Source organism: Psittacula echo (genome assembly GCF_963264785.1).
Source record: "Psittacula echo genome assembly, chromosome: 7".
Classification (NCBI taxonomy): Eukaryota; Metazoa; Chordata; class Aves; order Psittaciformes; family Psittacidae; genus Psittacula; species Psittacula echo.
In genome coordinates this window covers 44306522-44329396 of record NC_137740.1, presented here as the reverse complement: position 1 = coordinate 44329396, position 22875 = coordinate 44306522, and the positions used below count along the sequence as shown (strand labels likewise).

At 36.1% G+C, this 22875-nt stretch overlaps 1 protein-coding gene across 3 annotated transcripts in view; it reads left to right on the top strand.

The window, feature by feature from the left end:
- RASA2 (RAS p21 protein activator 2) overlaps positions 1-22875 on the top strand; it is a 50067-nt gene that overhangs the window by 3214 nt on the left and 23978 nt on the right. For all 3 annotated transcript variants that reach the window (XM_080624374.1, XM_080624376.1, XM_080624375.1), the window contains exons 2-6: positions 3465-3570; positions 8943-9046; positions 10078-10172; positions 13747-13823; positions 21446-21529. In XM_080624374.1, coding sequence (XP_080480500.1) covers positions 3465-3570; positions 8943-9046; positions 10078-10172; positions 13747-13823; positions 21446-21529 — 466 coding nt within the window. The remainder of the gene's footprint in view (positions 1-3464; positions 3571-8942; positions 9047-10077; positions 10173-13746; positions 13824-21445; positions 21530-22875) is intronic.

The window sequence follows — 22875 nt, the reverse complement described above, 5'->3', positions numbered from 1 at the left end:
GTTGAATATGGTAGGTTGCTCCAATGCTGTTGGTAACAACTCTGTATAACATTTAAGTAATGTGGAGAGTTTGAATTTATTAATGTTGTACAGCTAAATTCCTATTGCTGTACCACTTGAGGTTTTTAGCACTGAGCTTTTCCCTTTTATTCAGGTTTGATCTAACCTCGTTTTGAAGCAAGGTTTTGCATAAAGAACCTAAACAGTGTTTTCTAAATATTTTTAAATCCAAGCATATAACTGGGCAAAGTGAAGGTTTTATTTTTTTTAATTAGCGTTTTTTTCTTTTTTTTTTTTTTCTTTTTATTTTTTTTTTGCTGTTTTCCCCAAAGTAGCTGAGTGGCAATAAAGAAAGCTTAAAAGTCAAGTAACTAACAGCAATTGTAAACTTCTGTCTTTAAAAAATAAAAAGGTTAATGTTTGTTTAGTGATGCATTGCAGGGTTCCCTGATAAATTAGGCTACTACACATGTCATGTGAAAATAATTTCTGGTTTAAGTTAGTCGCATGACAGAAAATGGTGAATTTATATGGTCAATGCATAATAAATAAATCTTTTATTGCTGCTGTTTCATCACTTGCACATTTCACCATTTGAACTGCAGGCTTGGGCATTGCACTATGTGGTTTTAAATGACAGCCACTGTGAAGAGGCTTGAAATATAGGTCCACAGTTAGATCTGAAATTGGTTTAATTTTTCCCCAAAACAGTGTTTTTCGGTTTATAGGTCATACTACCTACACTTTCTAAACAAACCCTTGGAAAACACTGGTATACATTTTCTAATATGCTTCTCGTACTTGTTACCTTTTTCCTTTGCATCCTTTGGACAGTGAAACATGTCTTCAGAATTGCATGCTTGATAAATGCACTGAAAATCTAAACATTCCAGCAGATGTCTGGTGTTGTTCATACTTCATTTTTGTGCAGCCATTGTAGCCGTAGGTTTTTTAGAAAAAGTAATGAAAGTGTAACCAGAGACTTGCGTGTGATATCTGGGAGTTGCTTCCTGCCCCTTTTTAAAATTTTTAAGAAAATAATCTTGGAAGAGTTGAAGCACTGTATGGCTGAAAAGTCCCACAATCGCAGGTATCAAGAGGTGTTTGAAAAGATGGGAAATCTCATGATCTGTACTTCACCTGATGAGTGCTCTGAGCGTATTTTTAACTCAACTCTGGAAATCATCCCCCCCACCTCTGAAAAACGTCAATAAGTTTGTCTGTGCCTTGAAGTTGAACACTTGGGCTACAAAATAAAGGTTTTTATTTCATTAGAAAACCAAAACTTCTATTTTTGCTATTTCCTTGGGTGGAAAGTTTCTTTTAATACTGCAGGATTTCAGTGTAGTAGACTTGAAAATTGTGAATTATGTAGGAATATTCAATTTTTACTCTTTTAAGAAAACATGAAATGGCAATTATTATAATTTCCTTTCAAAGTCCACTTTACAGTGCTGACTAAGTAATGTTATATCTTGAATATTTTATGTAAAAAATAGGATGGTGAAGCTACAGAGTATTAACTAAAAATAAGGTTTCTTATCGGGAACAACTGACATACAGTTCACGCTTGTTAATTACAAACTACAGTATATCAAAAGCTCTCTGAGGATTACTAGCCTCTTTCATGAATTTTTGTGTTTTCTTTCATAGGTTTTACTAATATAGCTGCCTTTTTATAATTTTTTTTTTTCTTAAGGCAATGTTCAGTCACTGATGCTATTCTTGGTTCTTTTGCAGTATCTCACTTAAGGGTAATTTTGAGTTTAGTCTCTTTTTGGAATCTAGTGGCATTAAAAACTGGTTCTGTTCATGACTCTCAGTCTGTCAACGTTAAGTGTGGTATTTAAGAAGTAATATGTGTACTTCCTCCTCTCCCACACCCAAGTTGATGAAAAGCTCATTGACGCTTCTGAGAGCACAAGTTTTAACTGTGGAAGTTACTGAAGAATCTTTTCATGCTTTTCATCACTGTACGTATCCCTGATCTGGAAGACATCATGCATGAAGTTCAGTCTCTCTTCCAGTTAAACTGTCACATTTGCAGCTCTGATACCATTGTGGTAGCCTTTCCAATACCAGGCATTACTTATTTAACTTTCAAGGCTGTAATAATCTATTTAGCAAGAGGGGAGAAAACAAAGTTCTGGTTTTACATGTTAACAGGATAGACAATAAAGCTTATTCCACAGTTCTTCATATTGGCAATTTTGTAAAAAGAATCTTGCGCATGACAATTCACATCTAGTTTCAGGCTGTGGTCTTTGAAAGTTGAGGTGATACATTATTCAGACGTGATAAGTAATTAAAACTCAATACTTCGATGTAGTCTTCATCCTATTACTTTTAATACCTTATGTAAAGTTTAGATTCCCATTTCATTGGGAAAGGTATTTCTACTAGCAAGTAAGAATGAATGCTACTGTAAAAGGTCCTGGTTAAAACCTAATAGAGAATACAATTCTGATTGCCTGTGTTTAAGATAACAAAGTGCAACAGGGACAGAGAGTGGCCACTCAATGATTAGGAGGCTCTCATGAGAGAGTGCCAGAAAAAGCTTGTCTTGTTTCTTTTAGCAGAATAAAAGGTGAAGAGGGTCTGTCTGCTCTCTTCAGAGAAATTCAGAGGGGAACAAACACCTGGGGCGGGGGGGGTGTGTGTGAATGGGACACGAACACATGACTAACTGTTTAAGCTAAAGGACAGTGTTGCCATAAATAAATACAGGTGTCTGTGGCATTCAGGTTTTGGAAGAGCTTTTCAATTTGAGCATTGGGATCTGGTTTTTGCTGTATCTACACAGAAGTAACCATTTCTGGAAAGGGCTGCCTGATGTCTGGTGTGTGTTATTACAGTGGTCTGGACTCAATACCCAGCAAATCTTTGTACTCCTATGTTGACAATCATCCTGTCTCATTAGAAACTTCCTTTTCTACTTCTTATCCATGTTGCATTTAGTCAGTGGGTGATTTTTTTTTTTTTTTTTTTTTTTTTTTAAACCCTCCTCCTACTATGTAGTAAAGACTTTATGGTTAAGTTCTTATTAATCAGCTTCCTTTAGCCCAAGTATTTGCAGAGAAAATACCAAGTGAACAATAGCTTAGCTAGATCATGTCTTGGTATTATGACCTAATGCCGTATCACCTCAGGCTGCAAGCTTCTTGGATTTAGCAAGCTACGCAGGGTCAAGCCCAGATGAGACCTCTCAAGGGAAAGTGCAGGTGCTGCAGGAAGTGGTGTTCATGAGTCAGTGTGCTGTCCTCTTCCTGTCGACTCTCCTTCCACGTGAGGCTGGGTGTAGCAATTTCTGTACGCTGTTGGATCTTAGGAATTGAAAGTTAATGTGGAAATGCATGCTAATTGGATGGGAAAGTTAATTTTGGACACACACTAAAAGTCTTGTGGCTAATACTGTGTGGGTTCTCCCTGCCCCCACATATTTACAGTATTTTTTTTATTCACAGATGACGCCAAACACTTGGTACCCAACAAAATGAGAGACTTTTTCTGTACCATAAACTTGGACCAAGAAGAAGTTTTCCGTACACAAGTAGTTGAAAAATCTTTAAGGTAAGCTTAACTTTTAAATGGAGATGATAAGCAAGGCTGCCTCAGTTCAGAATAAAAACAAGATATGTATCAACATGCATGAGCTTTTGCTTGTACCACAAAGGAATGAGAGCTGACTTGTGGCAACTACTCAGAAATGTTACAGCAAGTGTAAATCATGACAGTAGTTGAAAGGAGACAAAACTGAGGCTTGTGGGTAGTACAGTGCTTTTAAAATGAAGCATGCTAAACCTTATTTCACTATTATTGTATTCTGTTCTACTGAGCAGCGTAACATTCTTTTTCTTGCCAAGTTGTTTTCAAGGGACGAATACTTGGTTGCTCTTCATGCCATTTCGTACTTCTGACATGCAGTTGGTCTGCATTGGTGGAATTCTGCTTCTAGTGTCTGTCTTGTAAAACCTGTTTCTAGAATAAAGGAACCAGATCTTTTCCATGTATTACAGTTGTGTGTGCTGTGGGATTTCCCTCTGAACAGGCCTCATTCTCTCCTGAAATTCTTCTTTTGGGAACTGTAACCAGTATTGACACAGAATGGCTTGCTTTGTCTTCCTGAACTGCACTTAGCTGTAGGTTCTGCTGCTATCTTACAGCCTTACAAGTGATCAAAGAGGTCATAACATAGCTGTAGTGTGTGCTTTCATGTCTCAGAATTCTTCAGTTCACTGGTGAGCCATGCTGAAGCATTGTTGCAACTGCATTGTTCAGAATATCTGGGTGACAGTTTCAGTTATTGGAAGGAGACATTAAACCTTCCTCTTTAAATCCAGAAAGCCTGTTCAAACTCTTAAAAAGTTTTCCTGTTTCCAGTGGTTTTCTTAGTGTTTGTTCTTTGAGCTGTCTCACTAGGTGTTTCCAGGTGAGGAGCAGCGTACTGCTCGTGTGGCAAATTCAAATAGGGAATTTTTTTTTTCAGAATGTTGTTTTAAATGCCTTCTTAGGCTTCTGTATGAAAAGCAAGCACCGTGTACATGCGATCAGGAACAACTACTTTGCTCATACTCCCAATTTGTAATTGCTGTAGTCAGATCCAGAAGATTTGCAAAATCTGACTGGCTGCAGTTAAGATTGAGTTTGTTTTGGTAATCAACTGAGTAATCCTTCAGAGAAAAATGTTAGACTGTATTGATAAAACAGATACTTAAATTTTCCCCTTTGAGTAGACAGTAGTTGGATGGGTAGAAGGGAACCCAGTGTATCATTTAAAAAGGACTTTGCCATCAGATTTTTGACGTTAATAATTGAAACCCTAAAAGTTACTACTGTGCTTAGAAGCAAGACCTGTTACATTTAATGTTTATTCAATGTTTATGCAGACATTATGCTCTGTTTAAGAGCTGTATACTTCAATCACCTAATAATAGAAGTATCAATTGCATAGTAAAACATTTGATATCATAACATATTGATATTTGATTTGACATCAGAACTTTTAAAAATAGTACCAAAGTTTTAACTGAAACTTGATTAAATGAAAACAACGCCATTAATACTTTACAGAGTAAGAAAAATCTCACTATAACAAAACAACAGTTTTGGGCGGATGTTTCAAGTGACACACACACGTCAGCCTCAAATTGAAAATTTTTCAGGTGGCATGAAATTAATATTTCTAAGTTGAAAACATTTTATTGAGAGTTAGAAGTCAGTGTTCTGGATGACTCCTTGCCTGTAGATGCCTTGCTGTCTTCACTCACTGCATAGGGAGCTCCATCCTCTGAATTATGTCTCCACTAAGTTAGATTCACAGCATGCATAGGGTTCCATACAAACCGATGAAATGCAATGTAATAAAACAAGTCATCCTCTATTAGCAGCAACCAGATTGGGTGCTTACATTTGATTACTAGTGTGTATGCAGTTATGAAGGCTGGCACTTGTTCCAGAAACTTCATTATACCGTCTTGTTGCTTATTAATGTGTTCAGGTGGCATATTGTTCTAACCTACAGGTACTGGAAGGGAAGATGAAAGCTATTACTACTACTAATCTCTTAGTAGTTTCAGAACTTGCTAAATTGCTTTTCAGCAAGATACAGTACAGTGTAATTTTAGTCATAAATACAACTTTGATTTTAATTGTTTTATCTTATATTATTTGCTTGCATTTTCTTACACATATAATTCACAGTCTGTTTTTGTCACTGCATTCTGGGTTGCAAATTTATAGTAGCTGTAATCTAAATTGTATCCTATGAATATCCATTAGTTAAACATCTGTGGAAGTAATTATCACTAGAATTAAAATGGTGTTTGACTACAGTGACTTAAAACTAATGAAGAAATGTATTTTTAAAATGTGCAAGTAGGATTTGGCTTCCACCATCACTAGGACTATTGTTTCAGTGCAGATGCAGAGCAAATGACTTTTCAAAGTTAGAAAAACATGAATTAATACTGAAGTGAAAGAAGGATATTTTGACTAATGACTCAAGAAATATTTCCTGACACAGTGTGGGATTTCTGTGGGTTCTGAAGACAGAAATTTTTTTTTTTTTTTTCTATTGGAGAATTTAAAGAACAGCTGTAAGGCTCCTGAAATTTCCATGGTCAGATATGAGGAACTAGGGAGGGGTTGTGGTGTGTGTGTTCCATTTTTTTATTATTATTATTTAAATTAAATTCAGTTTCTTTTTTTTTTTTTCCCTCTACAAACTGAACTTTGTGTGAAAGCAAGGTCATGGCAAACTTCTTTTGTTGATGTAACTGTTGCATTTATCAAATGACAGATCTAGGGGCATTGTTCAGTTTCTGTCCTAGAAGTGCTAGTTTAACAAGGAAAGGAAGAACAAAAAGTATGTCACACATTTAAATTTAATCTCCTGTATACTGTAATCCAGTCCTTCCTGAATGACAGTCTGGTTTTCCTTTGAATTAGCACTATCTTCTAATTTTGTATCCTTCACAGTCTTTAAAGTTCTTGCATCAAAGTCACAAATGAAAGTACTAAACTGACTGAATCCCTGAGGAACAGGTTGAGTAAGTTCTCCATTTTAATTATTCCTTGTTGGTATAACATATTGTACCCCTTCATCCAGTTCTGTATCCACCTTAAAATTTTTTTATAAATTGTTTGTATTCTCCACCTTAAATTTTCTCTCTGTGCCTGGTATGTGCTGAAGAATAATCAACAACTGATTCATAAGGCAGTGGTGTTAATCTAGATAAGGAAAAACGTGTCAATGTGAATAAAACAATGCATTACATTCTGGTTATACTTGTGGTACTGATCTGCTCCTTGTTGCCAAATCTGAGACTTCATGTGATGTTGAGATCAAAATGATTGCTAGTGGCTGATCACTCTTTCAGGGGGGTGGAATATAGTGGTGAAATTAGCTCACTTTAGCAATAGGATCTAGCTGCTAAATAGATTTTTGGAAGTCTCTGCTAGTAGTCTCCAACCCAGACTATATATCTGATTGTAATAGGATGAACAGAGTTACATAGATACAAGAATAGGGACTTAACACTGAGCAACACGCAGTTGTTGATGTACATTGTAGCCTGGTGTTCTTAGGATGTCTGACAGGCTGAATTAGTAGCAGTTTCTCCTTGATACCAGTGCCAGTTTGTTCACCCACAGTTCACTCTTTTTGCTGTAGTATCTCTTTACACTCATACAACAGATAGTGTAGCTATTAGAGGAACCATATTACAGAATTGACCTAAGTTTAAAATAATCCTTTGTTTCATCTTTTTTGGTCCAAGTTGTATCAGTACAATTAAAATGAGTGGCAAAGGTAATAAGGAAATTGAGGCTGCTTAGGGCTGCACTGCTGCTAAAGGTAGCCCTCATGAATTTATACCTTTAGTGCTGGCAAGAACCCAGCTCTCAAAATCAAAGCTAAATTTGTCAGCTTTGAGATAATAATAAAAAAACCAACCAGGGAGCTGAAAAACCACAATCAAATTTTTCATCTGAGAATTCTTGAATTATTTCACAGTATACTGCAAAAGCTGATTTGTCTGCTTTGAAACCTAAGGTAAAAGGTCTGTGTTAGAACAAAGGAACAATTTCACTTGTAAAATTCCTCATAACGAATTCCTGCAGTTAAACTTCCTGTTTCTCAGTATCAGTTCCAGAAATTTGGAATACCAGATTTTTCACCTGTGTCCTTTTCCACTTTTAAAGCTAGTTATCAGTTCCTCCCTTATTTTTAACTTATTGCCGTTGGTCCTTAAGCATTTGGTGCTTTTTCTGTAACTGTTTGGAGGGAAGAGATTAGGGATGATATCTTACTTGTCCTGATACTGATTTAGGTAGGCAATAATATGAACTGATAGTTCCAAACATAATCATGTTTGTATTAGTTTAATAAAGTATTATAACAATACAGTGTCAGAAAGGGAATTTACTGAGAAACAAAAAAACCAAACCCCAAATCTGTGTCTGGGTTTGGTAGAACTGTCATCACAGTACTTTTCTGTAGAAAGAAAGTGGAGGTTAAAAGTAGTTTTGTGAAGCTGAAAACCTTTCCTGAGTGATGTTAACGCACTGTAATTGAAAGTATTTTAAGTCTTTAAGAATCCAGTAGTTCCAAGATAACAGCTTTGGTGTGTTTTTTGTGGATGCACTTGATTTTCAGAATTCACAGCTTGCAGTCACCGGAATAACAGTGGTTTTGTTTGAAATGCAGCATTCTGACTACTGCCTATGATCACATCAATAAGTATTCCTTAAGTTTAATGAAAACATAAATTCCTTGAGTGAACATACTAACCCATTGTGTGAAATATGTCTAACATAGACATATTTTTGGGTCTAAAAAGATCCAGAGTCTTTTTTTATGTAAAGGGCTATGCAGATGGAGATTAATATTTATTTTTTCCACTTTTCTATTTTATAGTTCCTAATGCTTCTTTTTACAGGTCTGAATCTTTGGGCATCAAATTTGACACAGAAGTTAGAGCTAAACAAATGTCAATTAGTGAAGTAATTAATAAATCATATTTCAAAGTAATTTAATCATGTACTGAATGAAAAGGAAACCTAAAACTTGTGAGGGTCTCAGGAAGTCATTTAGGATGGTAGAGAACCAAATAGAATAACTTCAAGACAGAAAAATAGAACTGAAATTTCAGAGGAAATGGCACTTTCTTTGTATGTGCTCTGATTTTTTTTTTTTATTTTTAATTTTAAAATTTTTTTCCCTCTGTTTTGAATATATGTAAGGCATTCTCAGGAAGTTTTAACTTGTGGTGTTATTTTATGTTATTGTAATGAAATGATTGTGGATGGCTTTGATGATAGGTAAGTATACCGCTGAAGGCCAGGGTCTGGGATTGCAGTAAAAATGCAACATTTTAATGTTTGTCTTCTTTGTAAATTATATAAAGTGTTTTTCTATTTTAACTTTCAGTCTTTCTTTTCAGCCCGTATTTTGGGGAAGAGTTTTACTTTGAGATTCCAAGAACATTCCAGTGGTTGTCCTTCTACATTTATGATAAAAGTGTTTTACAAAAAGACCTGCGTATAGGTAAGTTCTGGAGTATTGCCTACATATTTTATAACATTTTCTTTCAGTATCATTATCTGTAGTATTAAGGATACAATTATTCAAGTGATGCATTTTTCAAAGCAGTTTATAGTACTCTTAAACTTAAATGTTCCTTTAAATTTTGAAAAGCAGGATTTTTTTTGTTTCCTTGCTTTATTCTATTATACTGAAATACATTTTTCTTTTTTTGGCTAATTGGACATTTTATGTTCTTAAAATTATACCCTCAATACATTTTTTTAAATATATTTTTTTTCTTCACTTCTGTTTCAGTGGAATATTTGCATGATTGTCACTACCTCTAGGACTTTAGAGAGTAAATTGTGGAATAATTCCACAGTAATTCCAATTGTGGAGAAATTCTATTTATAGATTTTACTTTTATTCTCTCAGTGCAACCTGACTTACAAAACATTTTGCAACAACTTATGTAGCTTAGGTGAAAAATTACAGGAGGTGGATTTCCCCCCTTCCCCCCAACCCCGCATAATGGGTCTGTTGCAGCTGCTGTTTGGATATCGTTGCTGTTAAGGTCTAACAGTCTGCTGTGGAAGTAGTCTTCATATTACTTGAATTGAGGAAGGAAATAATTTGCACCAGGATGCCAGATAATTTAGTGTAATGATAGCTTTCCAAATAGCAATCAGAAGCGTAAAAGGCATCTACTTCCAGTTTTCTATTTAAACATTCTTCAGCATGATTACTGTTCTCTCACATCTTCATTGTGTTATTTCCAGCTACAAGTTTGCTCTTTATTTTACCTAATCTTGTTATTAGTGATGTCCAAGATAACACATGGTAATTACCTTAATTGGGCTTTATATAAAGTACTTTTATGCTTTACTTATGCCTCATGTTCCTTGCTTTCTTAAGCTTTTCATGCAGCATTATTAGCTTAAAAAAGTTTAAAAGAGTTTTACAAAAAATCAGACTTCAAATCCATTTAAATATTTGTCCTATTCAGGTGAAGGTGATGTTTACGCTTATCTCTCTCTGCTCCCCTCCTCTAGGAAAGGTGTCAATCAAAAAAGAAGATTTATGCAAATACACAGGAAAAGAGAACTGGTTTATGCTTCAACCTATTGATTCTAATTCAGAAGTTCAGGTAACTATTAAATCACACATTTATATTTTAAAGAATTAGAGAACTGCATGTAATGGTAGAAGTTTCTCATGAGCTGTAGCAGATAGATGTTAGCATTTGTGTAATTCTTATGAGACAGTTGTGTTTTTCAGCTTGATTAGAGAATGATGCATATTCTTCACTTCTAAACTGGCTGTATTGTTCCTTATGATACTTAAAACTGGCAGAAGACTTGAAGCAACTGTTGAGCAAATGTCATAACAGTATTTTGATGTCTAAAAATCTTTGCAAGAGGAGCTATTTACTTGAGACAGGTGAATAATTTGGGAAACTACTGAATCTTTTGGCAGTTGTTAGTCAGTTTGGTGTTATCTGAAATAATGACAGGTTATATGACTTAAAATGCTTAAGGTGACCAAAAATGGAGGTACTTGTGCTGTTCTCATTTTATTTTGAAATAATTTCTGCGTTCAGTATCAAATAACTTGCACTTGGAAGTTTTAATTTGGTCTGTGGCTCAAGTTCTTCTGACAGGATTGTTCCAATAATACATAAAAGTGAGACGGCTCTAGAAGTTGCAGCAATTCTTTTTGATTTGAGGAAGAAAACAGAATACAATATTATTGAGAATCTCTCTGAATTTTCTAGAAAGTCCATTCCACGTATAAACTGAGATGCAATTCCTGCTTTGACTGAAATATTGTCATGCTTGCTATGTTTTTTTTCTGTCATAAAAATGTATTGAATGATAGATTATTTTATGTCATAATACTATGCAAGTATGCATGAAAATTCAATTATAATATTCCATTAATAGAATTCAGCTATTTCTTACATATTAGAAATAAGTTTTTTATATTCCATGGCTTTGTAGCTCTCAGTGGAAGGTAAACTCTTACTGATACTTTTCTGTGGCTGTGATATGTGTAAGGCACTCTGCTGCATGACACTTCCATTAAAGGATGACCTTTTCTGCTAAGGTGTGTGGTCCTCGTGTTAGTCTTCTTTGACTTAGGGCATTTGGGTAGGTTTCTGCTCTGTCCTGCTTCCTTTTTCCATGAGATTTGTAACAGTGGAGCTGAGACCAGTTCCCATCTGCCAGATGTTGCTGAAATCTCGTTGGTTTCAACGTTTGGTCTCGTGTACCATACCATACTGAAAGGTATTCCTAGGAGATTGCCAAGGTTATTGGTGGGACATAGCTGAAAATAGATGGCTTTTTCACAGAAAAACTGCACAAGATTTTATAAAGCTAGGTAATATTTTTTGGGAAAAAAACATGGGAAAAAATAGTTTTCAGATGTGCTCTTCTCCTTATCATGCCATACATATAATTGACAATTTTTTCTCCAGTTCCCTTCATATGAGTATTTTCCAGACTTTATGATGGGTGCAAGGCAAGAGGATGGCTTGTGTACATATTTTGTGTTCTTGGACTATATGCTGGACACACTGCAGTTTGCTTGGTTTGGATTTTGGTTTTCTGCTGATTTTTCTTAAGTCTTCATTTGTTTCAAGAAAACTGTACCTTCTGTGTTCCGGTGATTTGTTTTTATACAGGCTGCCTGTGGTATAATGAACAGCCTGTATATCAGGAACATTGATGGCTGAGGTGCATGTTGAATATTGTGGCTTGTAGTTGTACGAAATCCATACCAAGTTGTAAGTGTATGAGAATGGCTGATTTCTCCCTATGCTTTTAACAAAAACCAGACTGTACAGCCATGTTTATAACCTGGTTGCATTTTATGTCAAAAGTTCTGATACAGATCTGCAGATCCAGCCACTTCTGGAACCAATCGCACTGCTCTCAACAAACAAAACAACAGAAATGTACCTGAAACTCTCCATATGTGTCAGGCAAATACTTACTTAGAGCCATGTTACTGTAGTCAGCATGGTGCTGAATTTTGAACAAACTACAAATATTTTTCAGGAGCAGTAAAATAGCTGTTTTACTCCTGCAGCTCAGTGTAGAACACACAATATGTGTTTTGTTTGGTTTGGGTTTTTTTAAAGCAAAAGGTTGATGTTTAGGCCATTCACGAGGCCTGCCTACTAGAAGTAGTTAAGTCAGCTATTACAATAAATACTACTAATGTCTTTTCATTTGTCATTCAAGAACTTTGCCTTGTAAGGCTGTTGGCATGCTTTTCAGTATCCTGTTTTTATCCTATTAATCTATTTTTGTAATTGAGTTTCTCTGCTTGACAAATACTTCCTTAATGTACCTGTGTTCCAATCCGTGTAGTAACAGTTTGCAAACCACTTGGCAGGCATCCCAAAATAGTTACTTTTAAAACTTATAAAAGAAACTTGATTTCTCCTCCCATGTGAGGTACAGAGAAAGAAACACAGCCCTTGCCCCAGGGGATTTACAATAAAAACATTGAAGCTTTATGTCAAAATGTAGGTGCTATAGAAATGTGTGCAAGGTCAGCTGAGGGTTTTACTTCCATTTTAGTGCTGTACAGCAAAACTGCAGTTCAGATTGTAGCTTGCTTCCTTTGCCACATTCTAAAATTACCTTCCAGGTCTCTTCCCTAAGAATCGTAATAGTGGTCAGACCAGTGTCATCTGATGTTCCCTTTAGCAAACAGACAAATGGACAGATTACAAGAATATGAAAGAGGACATGGTTTAGAGGAAAGACTTTGTCAGTGTCTGGTTACCTTAATTGTGAAAGCTAGCACAAATTGCCAGGCACTGAAAGGAGTAGCAGTGTTGTTCAGGCAGTAAGTGTTTGTTGTAAGGGTACAGTACCTAATTTTGGTAATTTCAAGAAAATTCCATGTCATGGTTTGGAATTTGTGAATCGTTTTATTGAGAGGGTACAATAGGCTGGCCTTCGCTGAGTTCTGAAGCTGATCCATGGTGTGCCATCATTTATGGATTGTTTTTCTTACTACATCTTCTTATATCAGAAAAAGAGAAGGAGGAAGCCTGGTTTAGCAATTACTGCCACCTTTTCCTTTCCTATGTGTTTTCTGTGCCATGAAGCAGACTTTGTGAGATAGGTGAAAGCTGCACTGGGATGCATAGTAAATTTCTAAATCATCTTCAGTCTGGTACAATGGACAGGATTTCACAGCTGGATATTAAATGTTGGTTGTTATGGCTACTGCATACTATTGTGCTTTTCTGAATAAATTTAACTGCCTTCAGAGCACAAGGTCATATTAGACCTTTCTCCTGAAATGCTCATAAATTCACTCACTATTTGCTCAAGTTTTTGTCCCATGCTTGGAACAAAAAGTAAGAGGGACTTTTGCTCTTCGTGCCTTCTCATGCTGGAAGAAACATTTTTTGTGTGTGTGTGTGTTAAGTCTGTGAAGGCTTGTCCAACTCATGCGCTGTCTGCAGCTGAGGATAATGCTTCTCTTAAATCATTCTTTCTCAAAGTTCAAATGCATTCATTTTACTCTTATTGCAGGATATGTGCTTTAGAATAGATATTTGCTTGAAGTGGTTATATTGGAATTACCTTAAATAGCTTCTAACTATTAACTGCATTATTGCTCTAATTACTACTTTTAAAAAAAGACTTTTAAAACTACTTGTGTATCTTTTTCTTTTTTTTTTTTTTTTTTTTCAGGGAAAAGTTCACCTTGAATTAAAACTGAATGAACTGATAACAGATAATGGATCTGTGTGCCAGCAACTAGTAGTACAGTAAGAAAATACATTAATACTTGAATATTTAGTTGTTTATTAGAACATTGTGTAATTTGTCTCCTAGTACTAATATAATTTTTCTTTTTATGAGTTTCCTTGGAGCCTGCCTTGCTGAGGGAATGGCCGTATGCTTATGAAACTCTTGCAGAAGTTGTTCGCAACTGCTCATCTCTCTTCCTCCCAAAGCACTCACTTTTATTAGAACTCAGTGTGACTATTTGGTGTCATTAGTTGAGTGTCTTGTAATTCCAGTTGAATTTGGTCTGCTGCAAAAGATATGAATACCCACTGCAGCTGTCATCCAGAACTTCCAGTACTGCGCTTGCTGACAGAATTAAGCTAGTGATGGTGATGTTTGGAACAATGTGAAACTTTTCAAAGTAATGTTTTGGTTTGGTATGTGAAAATCCAGTTTTAGTTTTGCTTCAAGATTTTTTTCTAATGGTTAACCATGATAAAGAATGTTTATTGAAAAAGGAAGTATAGGAGTTGCTGTTCTAGAGAAGCATAAGGTTGCCACATTTCAGTAAAATTTCTTAGCAGCAAGTTGGGGAGTTTTCACTACTACCAAACTTAATTTTGAATCCGAAGTGTAAAGGCATTACATGATGTCAAAGAGCATCATAGAAACAGTAAATTTTTTTGTGTATATTACTTCAAAAAAGACAAATTTCACCAATATTAAAGAAAAAGCTTGGAATGACATATATCGGAATCTACTAACCAGTCTGTTCTCTTGTATTATTATTCTTAGAGCTGTATTTGATAATGATCCTATGGGATGGCTTTGGGTATCTGAATATACAGGTTATAGATGTTAGTCACAGAAGACCAGAATTCCACATGTACTGGTCGTTCTTCTAATTCATTATCAAACGATGTATTTAAGGCCAGAAATTGGTAAGAAGGTAATGCAAATACAGCTGTACAAAAATGTTTTGACATTCTCATTAAAAGCTTGTCTGATAAGAGAATACTAGAGGATACCAGCCTCCCTAGAGACTAATTGTATACTTTATTCTTGAAAAAGTCTGAGAGCCTGCTATGTCACTTGCTTCTGGGAGACTCTTTTGCTATCATTGAAAAGACCACTGGAAACCAATGACTTGCAGAGACTCAGTGAGATTGACAGCATTCTCTTGTGATGACTCTTCTTTACCCTCTCAGCATGAGTAAGGTTCAGGAGAACAAGCCAGTCTTACTGCAGTTTTTTATTTGGAGTGTTTCAGAAGGACACAAAGATGTTTCTGCACTTGCCTCCAAAGAGGTTGTGGGATAGATTCTGTGAAGGATATGGACAAGGGGGTTATAATGACTTAAGGGAAAATTAATATTAAAAGCTCAAAAGGTACTAAGATTCTTTAATTTTGATTTCCAGCAGTGTTCATTAACTTGTACTTATTCAGAAAGTGAAGATTTCTTGTTTTTTTAATCTTCTCTGAGAATTTAGTATGAAAGAATGGGTTGTATTGTGAAACTAAGAGGGGAAATGGTGTGTGGTCTTCCATTTCTCTCAGTGACTTCATGTTCAGATCAGCTCCAGGGAGCAGGGGTAGACCGTTACGCACTAAATTTTGCTAATGTAATTTTTGTTATGAAGTTTACATTAAGTTTTTTTCTGTTTTAGTCAGCTATCTAAACCAAGATGAGTAGTTTAGTTGGAGCAAAACCTAGCAAAATAATCTTTATGCTTTTCTGTTACTTTGTATGAAAAGGGAAGCCAGTTCTGTGATAGAACTAAGCCAGTGAAACTGGTAGTGCTTTAGTGGCTGTTGTAGGCTGATAATTCAGTTAAGAGTGGAAATGTGCTTGAAGTCAATGTATATTTGTAATTTAAAGATGGTTCTGAAAGTGTTTCCACTTGTATAGTACGTGGCAGTTTGGTTTACTGGGAATCCTGCTGCTTTTATTTTTGTATCTGACAGAATGAGAAGAGCTTTTCTCTTGTGCTGCCAAAAGCTGACTGGAGCTTTATGATTTTGTGATTTATTTCCAACTTAACTTTCTGATAGATATGTTCATTTGGGTTTTTTTTCTATTTTATTTATATAGTTGTGCACTCTAGTCCAAGGTAATATATATTTTTTTTAACTTATTTTTAAAACATGTTTAGGTTTTTCATATGATGAAGAAAGATTGCTTTAGAAAGTTACTGTTGCAGATAGCAGTTTTGAGTAGGAAGTGGGTTACTCACTGTGCCCTCTCTTCGGATCTCTTCTTATGATGGAGATAAATGATCAAAAGGAAGCCAGGGTTCTCTCATGATTGCTATGCTCACCCACTCACTGCCATGTGGGAGAGGATTGTGCGTTAAACGCTGCAGTATTACATCAGTACCTTCGTCTTCATCTGAGATTATGAAATGCACTGGAGTTCTTAAAACTAAAAATGTTTAGTAGTATTTATCACACATGCTGATAAGCGTCAAAATGATTCACTGTATAAGTAGTATATTGTACATAAATACAGTTTTGGATGTACATGTGAGTATGAGAAATAAGAAATCTCTCACTGCTATAGTATTGTAGAAATGGATGGGAGGGCATTTTTAAGACCCTTTTGATCTTAAAAAATGAGGAATTTACAGAAAATACAAGTGAGGTTCTTTAGTAGAAAATTTAAGCTTTTTAGGAGTCTGCTTATTTTGTAGATTTCTAAGAATAATTAGTAAGAGATGTACTCACTGCTGTGTTGTTGGTCACCAGGCCCTGAGAATTGTACCAGTAACCCCTTTAACAAAGCTGAAAGATAGGAAGTTGCAGAGCTGTGAACTGAGTAAAGAGAGACAAAGAGTAGGCATAGATACATATTTCTGTCCCTGCCTCTTCTCAGTCTATCCAAAACTGAAAAAGTATTGTCCAAAGAAAAAAAATTGTGAAAAAAGATTTCTTCATATGGGCTATAATACTTCCCTTTCAGAGCCATGTTTTACTTCCTGTCCAAATTACTAATGTCTGAATGGAATGAGGCAGGGAGACTTTTAAACCTTCACCAGTTAAGTTTTATGTAGGATAAGAAATTTCTAGATACCTGTGCTGGCTTCCATGCATAAGTAAGTTTCTAATGGATTTCCACAATATATATTCCCTGAGAGTTCAGAAGTTCTACAAAGATGAAATACAGTAGCTGTAACTTTCACAACACAAGATTAAGTGACCAATTTTCTGAAGTTTGGACTTTGTGAAGCCAGCTAGGCCTTCCAGGTTGTGTGAGAGTTCTAAAAACATGATACTGAAGAACATTTTTCCATGGAGAAAGTCGGCTTTAAGGCTTACACTTACACTTTTTTTAAATACAAGCCTGAAGTTAATCTTCCTTTGGTGAGGTGCTGTCTTAGAGACTACTTACAGTGGACTAAACACTGGTTTTACACATAATTTTTTAGTAATTGGAAACCTGCTGTTAAATTTCCTGCAGATGCACTCACAGACTGTTTCTGAATTACAATGTTGTCTTGTCTCTGGAGCTAGTTGTTTCCCTTTCTAATGTGTGAATGAGGAGGGGAAAAGATAATGCAAGAGATTAACTGCTGAGTCAGTGTGCGCTCTTTTGTTCAAAACCACAGCAGCGTGTATAGTAGCACATTTCAAAAACAAACGCTTACAGCTCTTCTTTGTGGGAATCGGTAAAAACAAGTTTGCATGACTATTGTTTGCATATTTGCTGCTGCTGGAACAGGTGATACTTGTACGGTTTCTTGCCAAATTAGGCTCCGCGTTTAACATGACTTCAACTCTTAGTGTTTTATGTATTTATAGTGGGAATACTTGAAAGCCAGAAATGGCTTACTGTAGCTAGATCTGGTCTTTTTTTTCCTACTTACTTTTCTAAATTAGTTATACACTCTACTATCTTAAATTGACCTGTCAGTTTGTTACTGTTCTGTTTATACTTCATCTGCTCACATGAAGTGACAAATCCTAATGGCTGCAGTTACTTAGTTTCTGCACTTGGAGGACTTCAGTTGATTTGGGTGGTAGAGGTCAAGTCCCTCAGTCATCAAGTGCGTTTATTGCAGGCTGTGTCAATTTAAGGACTTTCTTCCATCTTATGAGCTGAATATATGCCAGTTGTGTCTGAAAGGCTCATATTTCCTGTATGAAACTCCTCTTGCAGACCAAACTACTGAGTTGCGAAGCAAGAATTAATGTAAATTGAAGGATCCCTTACACTGCGTGGTAACTGATCAGTAGATTGAGAAACAGAAGTCCTTCTCTTAGCTGTTGCTTACACTTTACATAAAGATGTAGTAGTTTAAAATACAGAAGGCTTTTAAGTTCCTGTCTGCTTCTTCAAACTCTATGCATTTATGCTTTTTGAATGAAAATTGCTAGTGCCAGCCTAGATATGTGAAACCATTTGTCAAAGCTGAAACATTTAGCATATGGTAGAAATATATTTATTATGGTTGTCAGAATAGGAATGTATATTTAGAGTTGGGGGTTTTTTATTGGGGGTTTTTTTTTTGGTTGATCAAAGTGTTTTGAGGGCTTTTTTGCTGCTTTTGATGAATTTTGTTTGTGTTTCCTTTTGCTGTTGCAGAAGATTGCAGTTCTAGCAGTTTGCCTGATTCTTCAGGGAAGGGCAGTATTTCCCAAGATTTGCTAGCTGGTAGCTTGTTGAGGTGGCACTTTCCCACTTTGAGCCACTTCATACATCTTAAAATTTTAAACGTGTTTGCTGGAGGCTGCCTGTTCAGTAGCATAAAACTATCTGCAGTAATTCAGTCTTGTGTATTGAGCCCCTAGGGAGTAGCAGTTCAGTTTGATAGTGCTGAGTTGATTTAATGGTATCCTACCTTTAATGGCTACTTGCTTTGCACAGCCTTTGGCGCTTTGTGAGATCCTGTAAGCAACTAAGTTAATTCAGGTTGCTGAACTGACTGAAAACTGCCTCAAAACCTAAATAGCTTTCCATAATGTTAATAAGCAGAATCACTATAGGTGATACACACAAGGCAGGAGTTGTAAGACAAGGAGAATCCACCATTTTGGTGCAGTTCAGTTGATATAGCTGTGCTGTCAAGTAATATGTCTCCAGACAGTAGCTGGAGAGTTAAGGGATAACTGACTAGCTTAGAGTGAGAGGTGGCAGGGGAGGAGGTGAGAGAAATTTGGACCAAATTCTTGAGCCTGATGGGTCTGAAAAGGAAAGATTTGGGAATGTTAGGAGTTGAAGGCCAGGGGAGCTGGAGTATTGTTTGTGTTTTGAGATTTTGGAGAAAGTAGGCTGTCTAAGATAGGTAGACCTTACTTGATGGCAGCAGAACTGGGGCTTGAGCAGGAGATGAAACGGGAACGCTAGAGCTGCCTGCACTGGGAGACTGACTGGAGTATGAAATCAGCTTTAAGTGACAGATCTGTATGATGAATCTGGAGATTCTAATTCTGCTGGAAGGCTGTGTAGTTGTAAGTAAAATGTTTTTCAGCTTGCAGAAAATCACAAGCATTTGTTTGTTTGGTGTATGTTGCAGTTAAGCTGTGAGAAGACAGGGGAGGCTGGAACAAGCTGTTTCTGTGACCAAAAGTAGGGCAATGTGATCAGTTTTTGTTGATACAATAATAAACTTTTTCCCACAGGATCATTATGTCAAATATGCAGGTCAGTGATGAGGGAAGGAATGAAACTTCCTACATCAGAAAAGAAACTGCTTTCTGTAGGACTTAAATCTGCTTGCTATAGAGAAATCCAGGAGCTTGGTGAATGTGCGTCTGTAGGAAGAAAAATTGTGGTGTTCTTGTTAAAATAGTTGATTTCTGTGGAGATAAGTTTGACTTGATCCATCTGCTTTCCTAGGTAATTCAGTTTGAGGCTGACTTAAAGGTATCTTTAGCATTCTCACCTGAAACCCAAAAGCTCTGGGAGCTGCAGAGGTACTATGTTTAGTGACACAAAATGCCTCAAATCAGATACCCCAAAGGACTGAAAAGTCCAGACAGTTTAATTTTGTCGCCACTCTTCTATGTCATATGTGTGCTGGAGGAATCGATTAATGCTGATGAAACTGGGCATTTCAAGAACCCATTTAAATGGTGGGTTTGAAATCACTGTAGGATTCATTGTGATTCAAAAATTATTGAAATGCTGAAGGCCACGTGCTTGAAAACTGGAAGAAAAATAAATGATTGTGCAGTTGTTCAGCACAAAATGTTCACTGAACTGGCTAAGACAAAGGGACTTTTTTTTTGGGGAAATACCATCTGGTTTATAATAGTGCATACTCCAAAGAGGGTGGAGTTCTGAGGCAGCACAGGACTATTAATGTCTTTTGTTTCCCCACTTGTGTTAGAGTTTGCAGCTCTTGTTATTCTTTTAATGCTGTTTTTCTACAGTACAGAAAGCATTTACTAAACAACAGTGTGTAGCTATTGTTGCTGCTGTGTAACTTTAACTTGATCTGTGCAACTGCATATTCCACATGGTAGTATTAGAACGCTTACTTGATTACTTATGTAAACTTAGATCAGAAAACTCCATTCTCTCCTTTAGTTACATGCTATTCAGGCTGGCTAATTATGACAACCAAACCTTACTTGCGTTAAGATGGTTCAATTCCTGCAATACAGTATTAAAAATGGATAAGTTTTAAAAGAGAGAACAGGAATATAATATTCAGATCTTGTTTTGTTTATGAAATTTTGTAATCTGCTGAATATTTCTGGACTTGATAACCACCACAGTGTGCATGGCTGCATTAGAGCATCATTTTAGTGGAATGTCTGGTTTGTGCTGTGTAAATTTACAAAATGCTTTGCTTTTGTTGTTCCAGTTGGTTTTAGTTAATACTCAGATGTGGGCAGAATCTGAAGGTTTGTCAGCTTGCTGACCCAGCTCTGTGTTGCTGTTGTGGTGATCCAAAATGATTGCAAGCTAGGTCTAGAAAATGTGTCTGTGCCTCTGTGAGCATTACTTTCTAACCATCCGATGTATTTGTTAAAAACTAGCTTAGAACCTCTACTGTATGAATTACGGAAGAAAACAGTATTCTTAAAAACGGCTGATTAACCCTGATAATGAGCTATTGTGAAAAGAGTTTGAAAATAAACTTTGAACATTATTTCAAAGGTAAACTGATTTTCTCTTTGTGGCTGAACAGTATGGATGGAACCTAGATGTGCTAGGACTATGAACTTATAGTTTTGGATGTTTGATTTTAAATATAATTTCAGGATATGACTTTGCATTTCTCAGCTTATTCAACTCAGAATGGAGTTTATCCAAAAGAAAATACTTGAATTCAAGTTCCAGTAGCTTTCTGTGTGCCTTGAGAAATCAAATTTATAAGTCTGCAGTTTCCCCTAACATAGCAGTTCATATTGCTTAGGATTTTGCCATGCATGTGTGATACTGGAGTGTCTTTTGTCAAGCAATTCCAAGAATTTGGTTCTCACAGAGCCCTCTAAGTCTGGTACATTTGAGTATTACCTTTTATTACCATGCAGAGATCTGTAGTTACTCTCTACTTCCTTTACATCCATTAAGCTGGATCAATGTATATAACTGTGTAATACGGCAGGACTTAAAAAGATCTTCTTTTTAGAAAAGATTTTAGAAAGGGTTTTGCTTTTCTAAGCCAAAGCCATTACTTCACTGATCTATTGATTCCCTTTTCCTTTTAGTATAAAGGAGTGCCATGGGTTGCCTCTTATAAATGGACAGAATTGTGACCCTTATGCAACAGTCTCTCTTGTGGGGCCTTCCAGGTAATATTTTAGAATAAAATTAATAAATATAAAATGCTATGATCTTAAGCTGGAAAAGAAAGTCGTAGATTTTAAGCAAAAACTTTAAAATACAGAGAAATCTTAAAATGCCTTCTGCATACATTACATTTTCCATTGTTATTGTATTCTCCCCTTCCCTGGCATACTCTCAAGATTGTGAAGATGTTTAGTCTGTCTGAATGACCTGCACTAGTCAAGAACCATTTGTCACTCAGTTCTTTGTACTCAGGTTTTGCCCTGCGTTCTTGATATCTACACTGTGCTTCCTATTAATTTTTGTCAAATTTCTGTATGGGATGATCAAGTCAGTTGCTCACTCACCTTTGTCCATTGCATGTTTTTCCTGATGGGTGAGTTTCTTTGCAGCAAATGTTTAGCAACTGGGAGGAAGCAAGAGTAGGGGATTCTGCTGAGACCTACCTGTGCCAGCACCTTCAGGATTCTACATTCAAACTCCCCACAGTCTACATGTCTCCTTTGTTTGTATCGGTAATCCTGAGTAACTGTTGGGGTTTTCCAGTTAAGAAAAATCCCATATCCCACACATTCACTATTCCATGTTCAATAACATCTAAAGTAAGCTAGGTTTCAATTGTTTCTTTCTTGCAACATCAAACCAAAGTCCCTTTACTGTCTCTGGTACTTAAGATAGTACCAGAACATTTTCTAGCAAACTTGTGTGTTTTAAACACTTCAGAGGGATTTTGTTCCCAAGTAATCTGTAAGTAAATGGGACATTTTTTATCTCCTTGGTAATACATGATCACATTTTTTTTTTCTTTTTTTTTAGGTTGGGGTTTTTTTGGTCGGTCTTTTTTGTTTTGTTTTGGTTGGCTGGGGTTTTTTTAGGAGAACTAGGGAGATTTAACGGTTATACCTAGGAAGCATGGTGTTATTGCCAAAGAAGGTAAATTGACATATATTTTCTGTTTTGGTCCTGTGATACAGATGGGACTGAGTGAATGTTAACCCCACAAAATATTTTACCCTGTTGGTAGGGGAATATATGTGCAAATCTGACAGAAGTGCCTGGTTAAGATTATCCCATCTCATGCATGTGTGATTCATGTATCATCACTGGAATATTTATATGGCCAGCACCTGAAAACAGTTGATGTTTAGGTTGATTTTTCTTCTCCCTCATCTGTTTCCCCCATTTTATATTTGTGTCTTTTAGAAAGTATTTTACACTATCATAGCCTTTTGCTGTATTCTTTCATAAAACATGAAAAAGAAAAGGGGGGTGTGTGTGTATATATATATCTATATCTCACAAGGGAGGGGGGAGCAATTGTTTTGTTTTAACCCTGTGCTATTTAGCATTA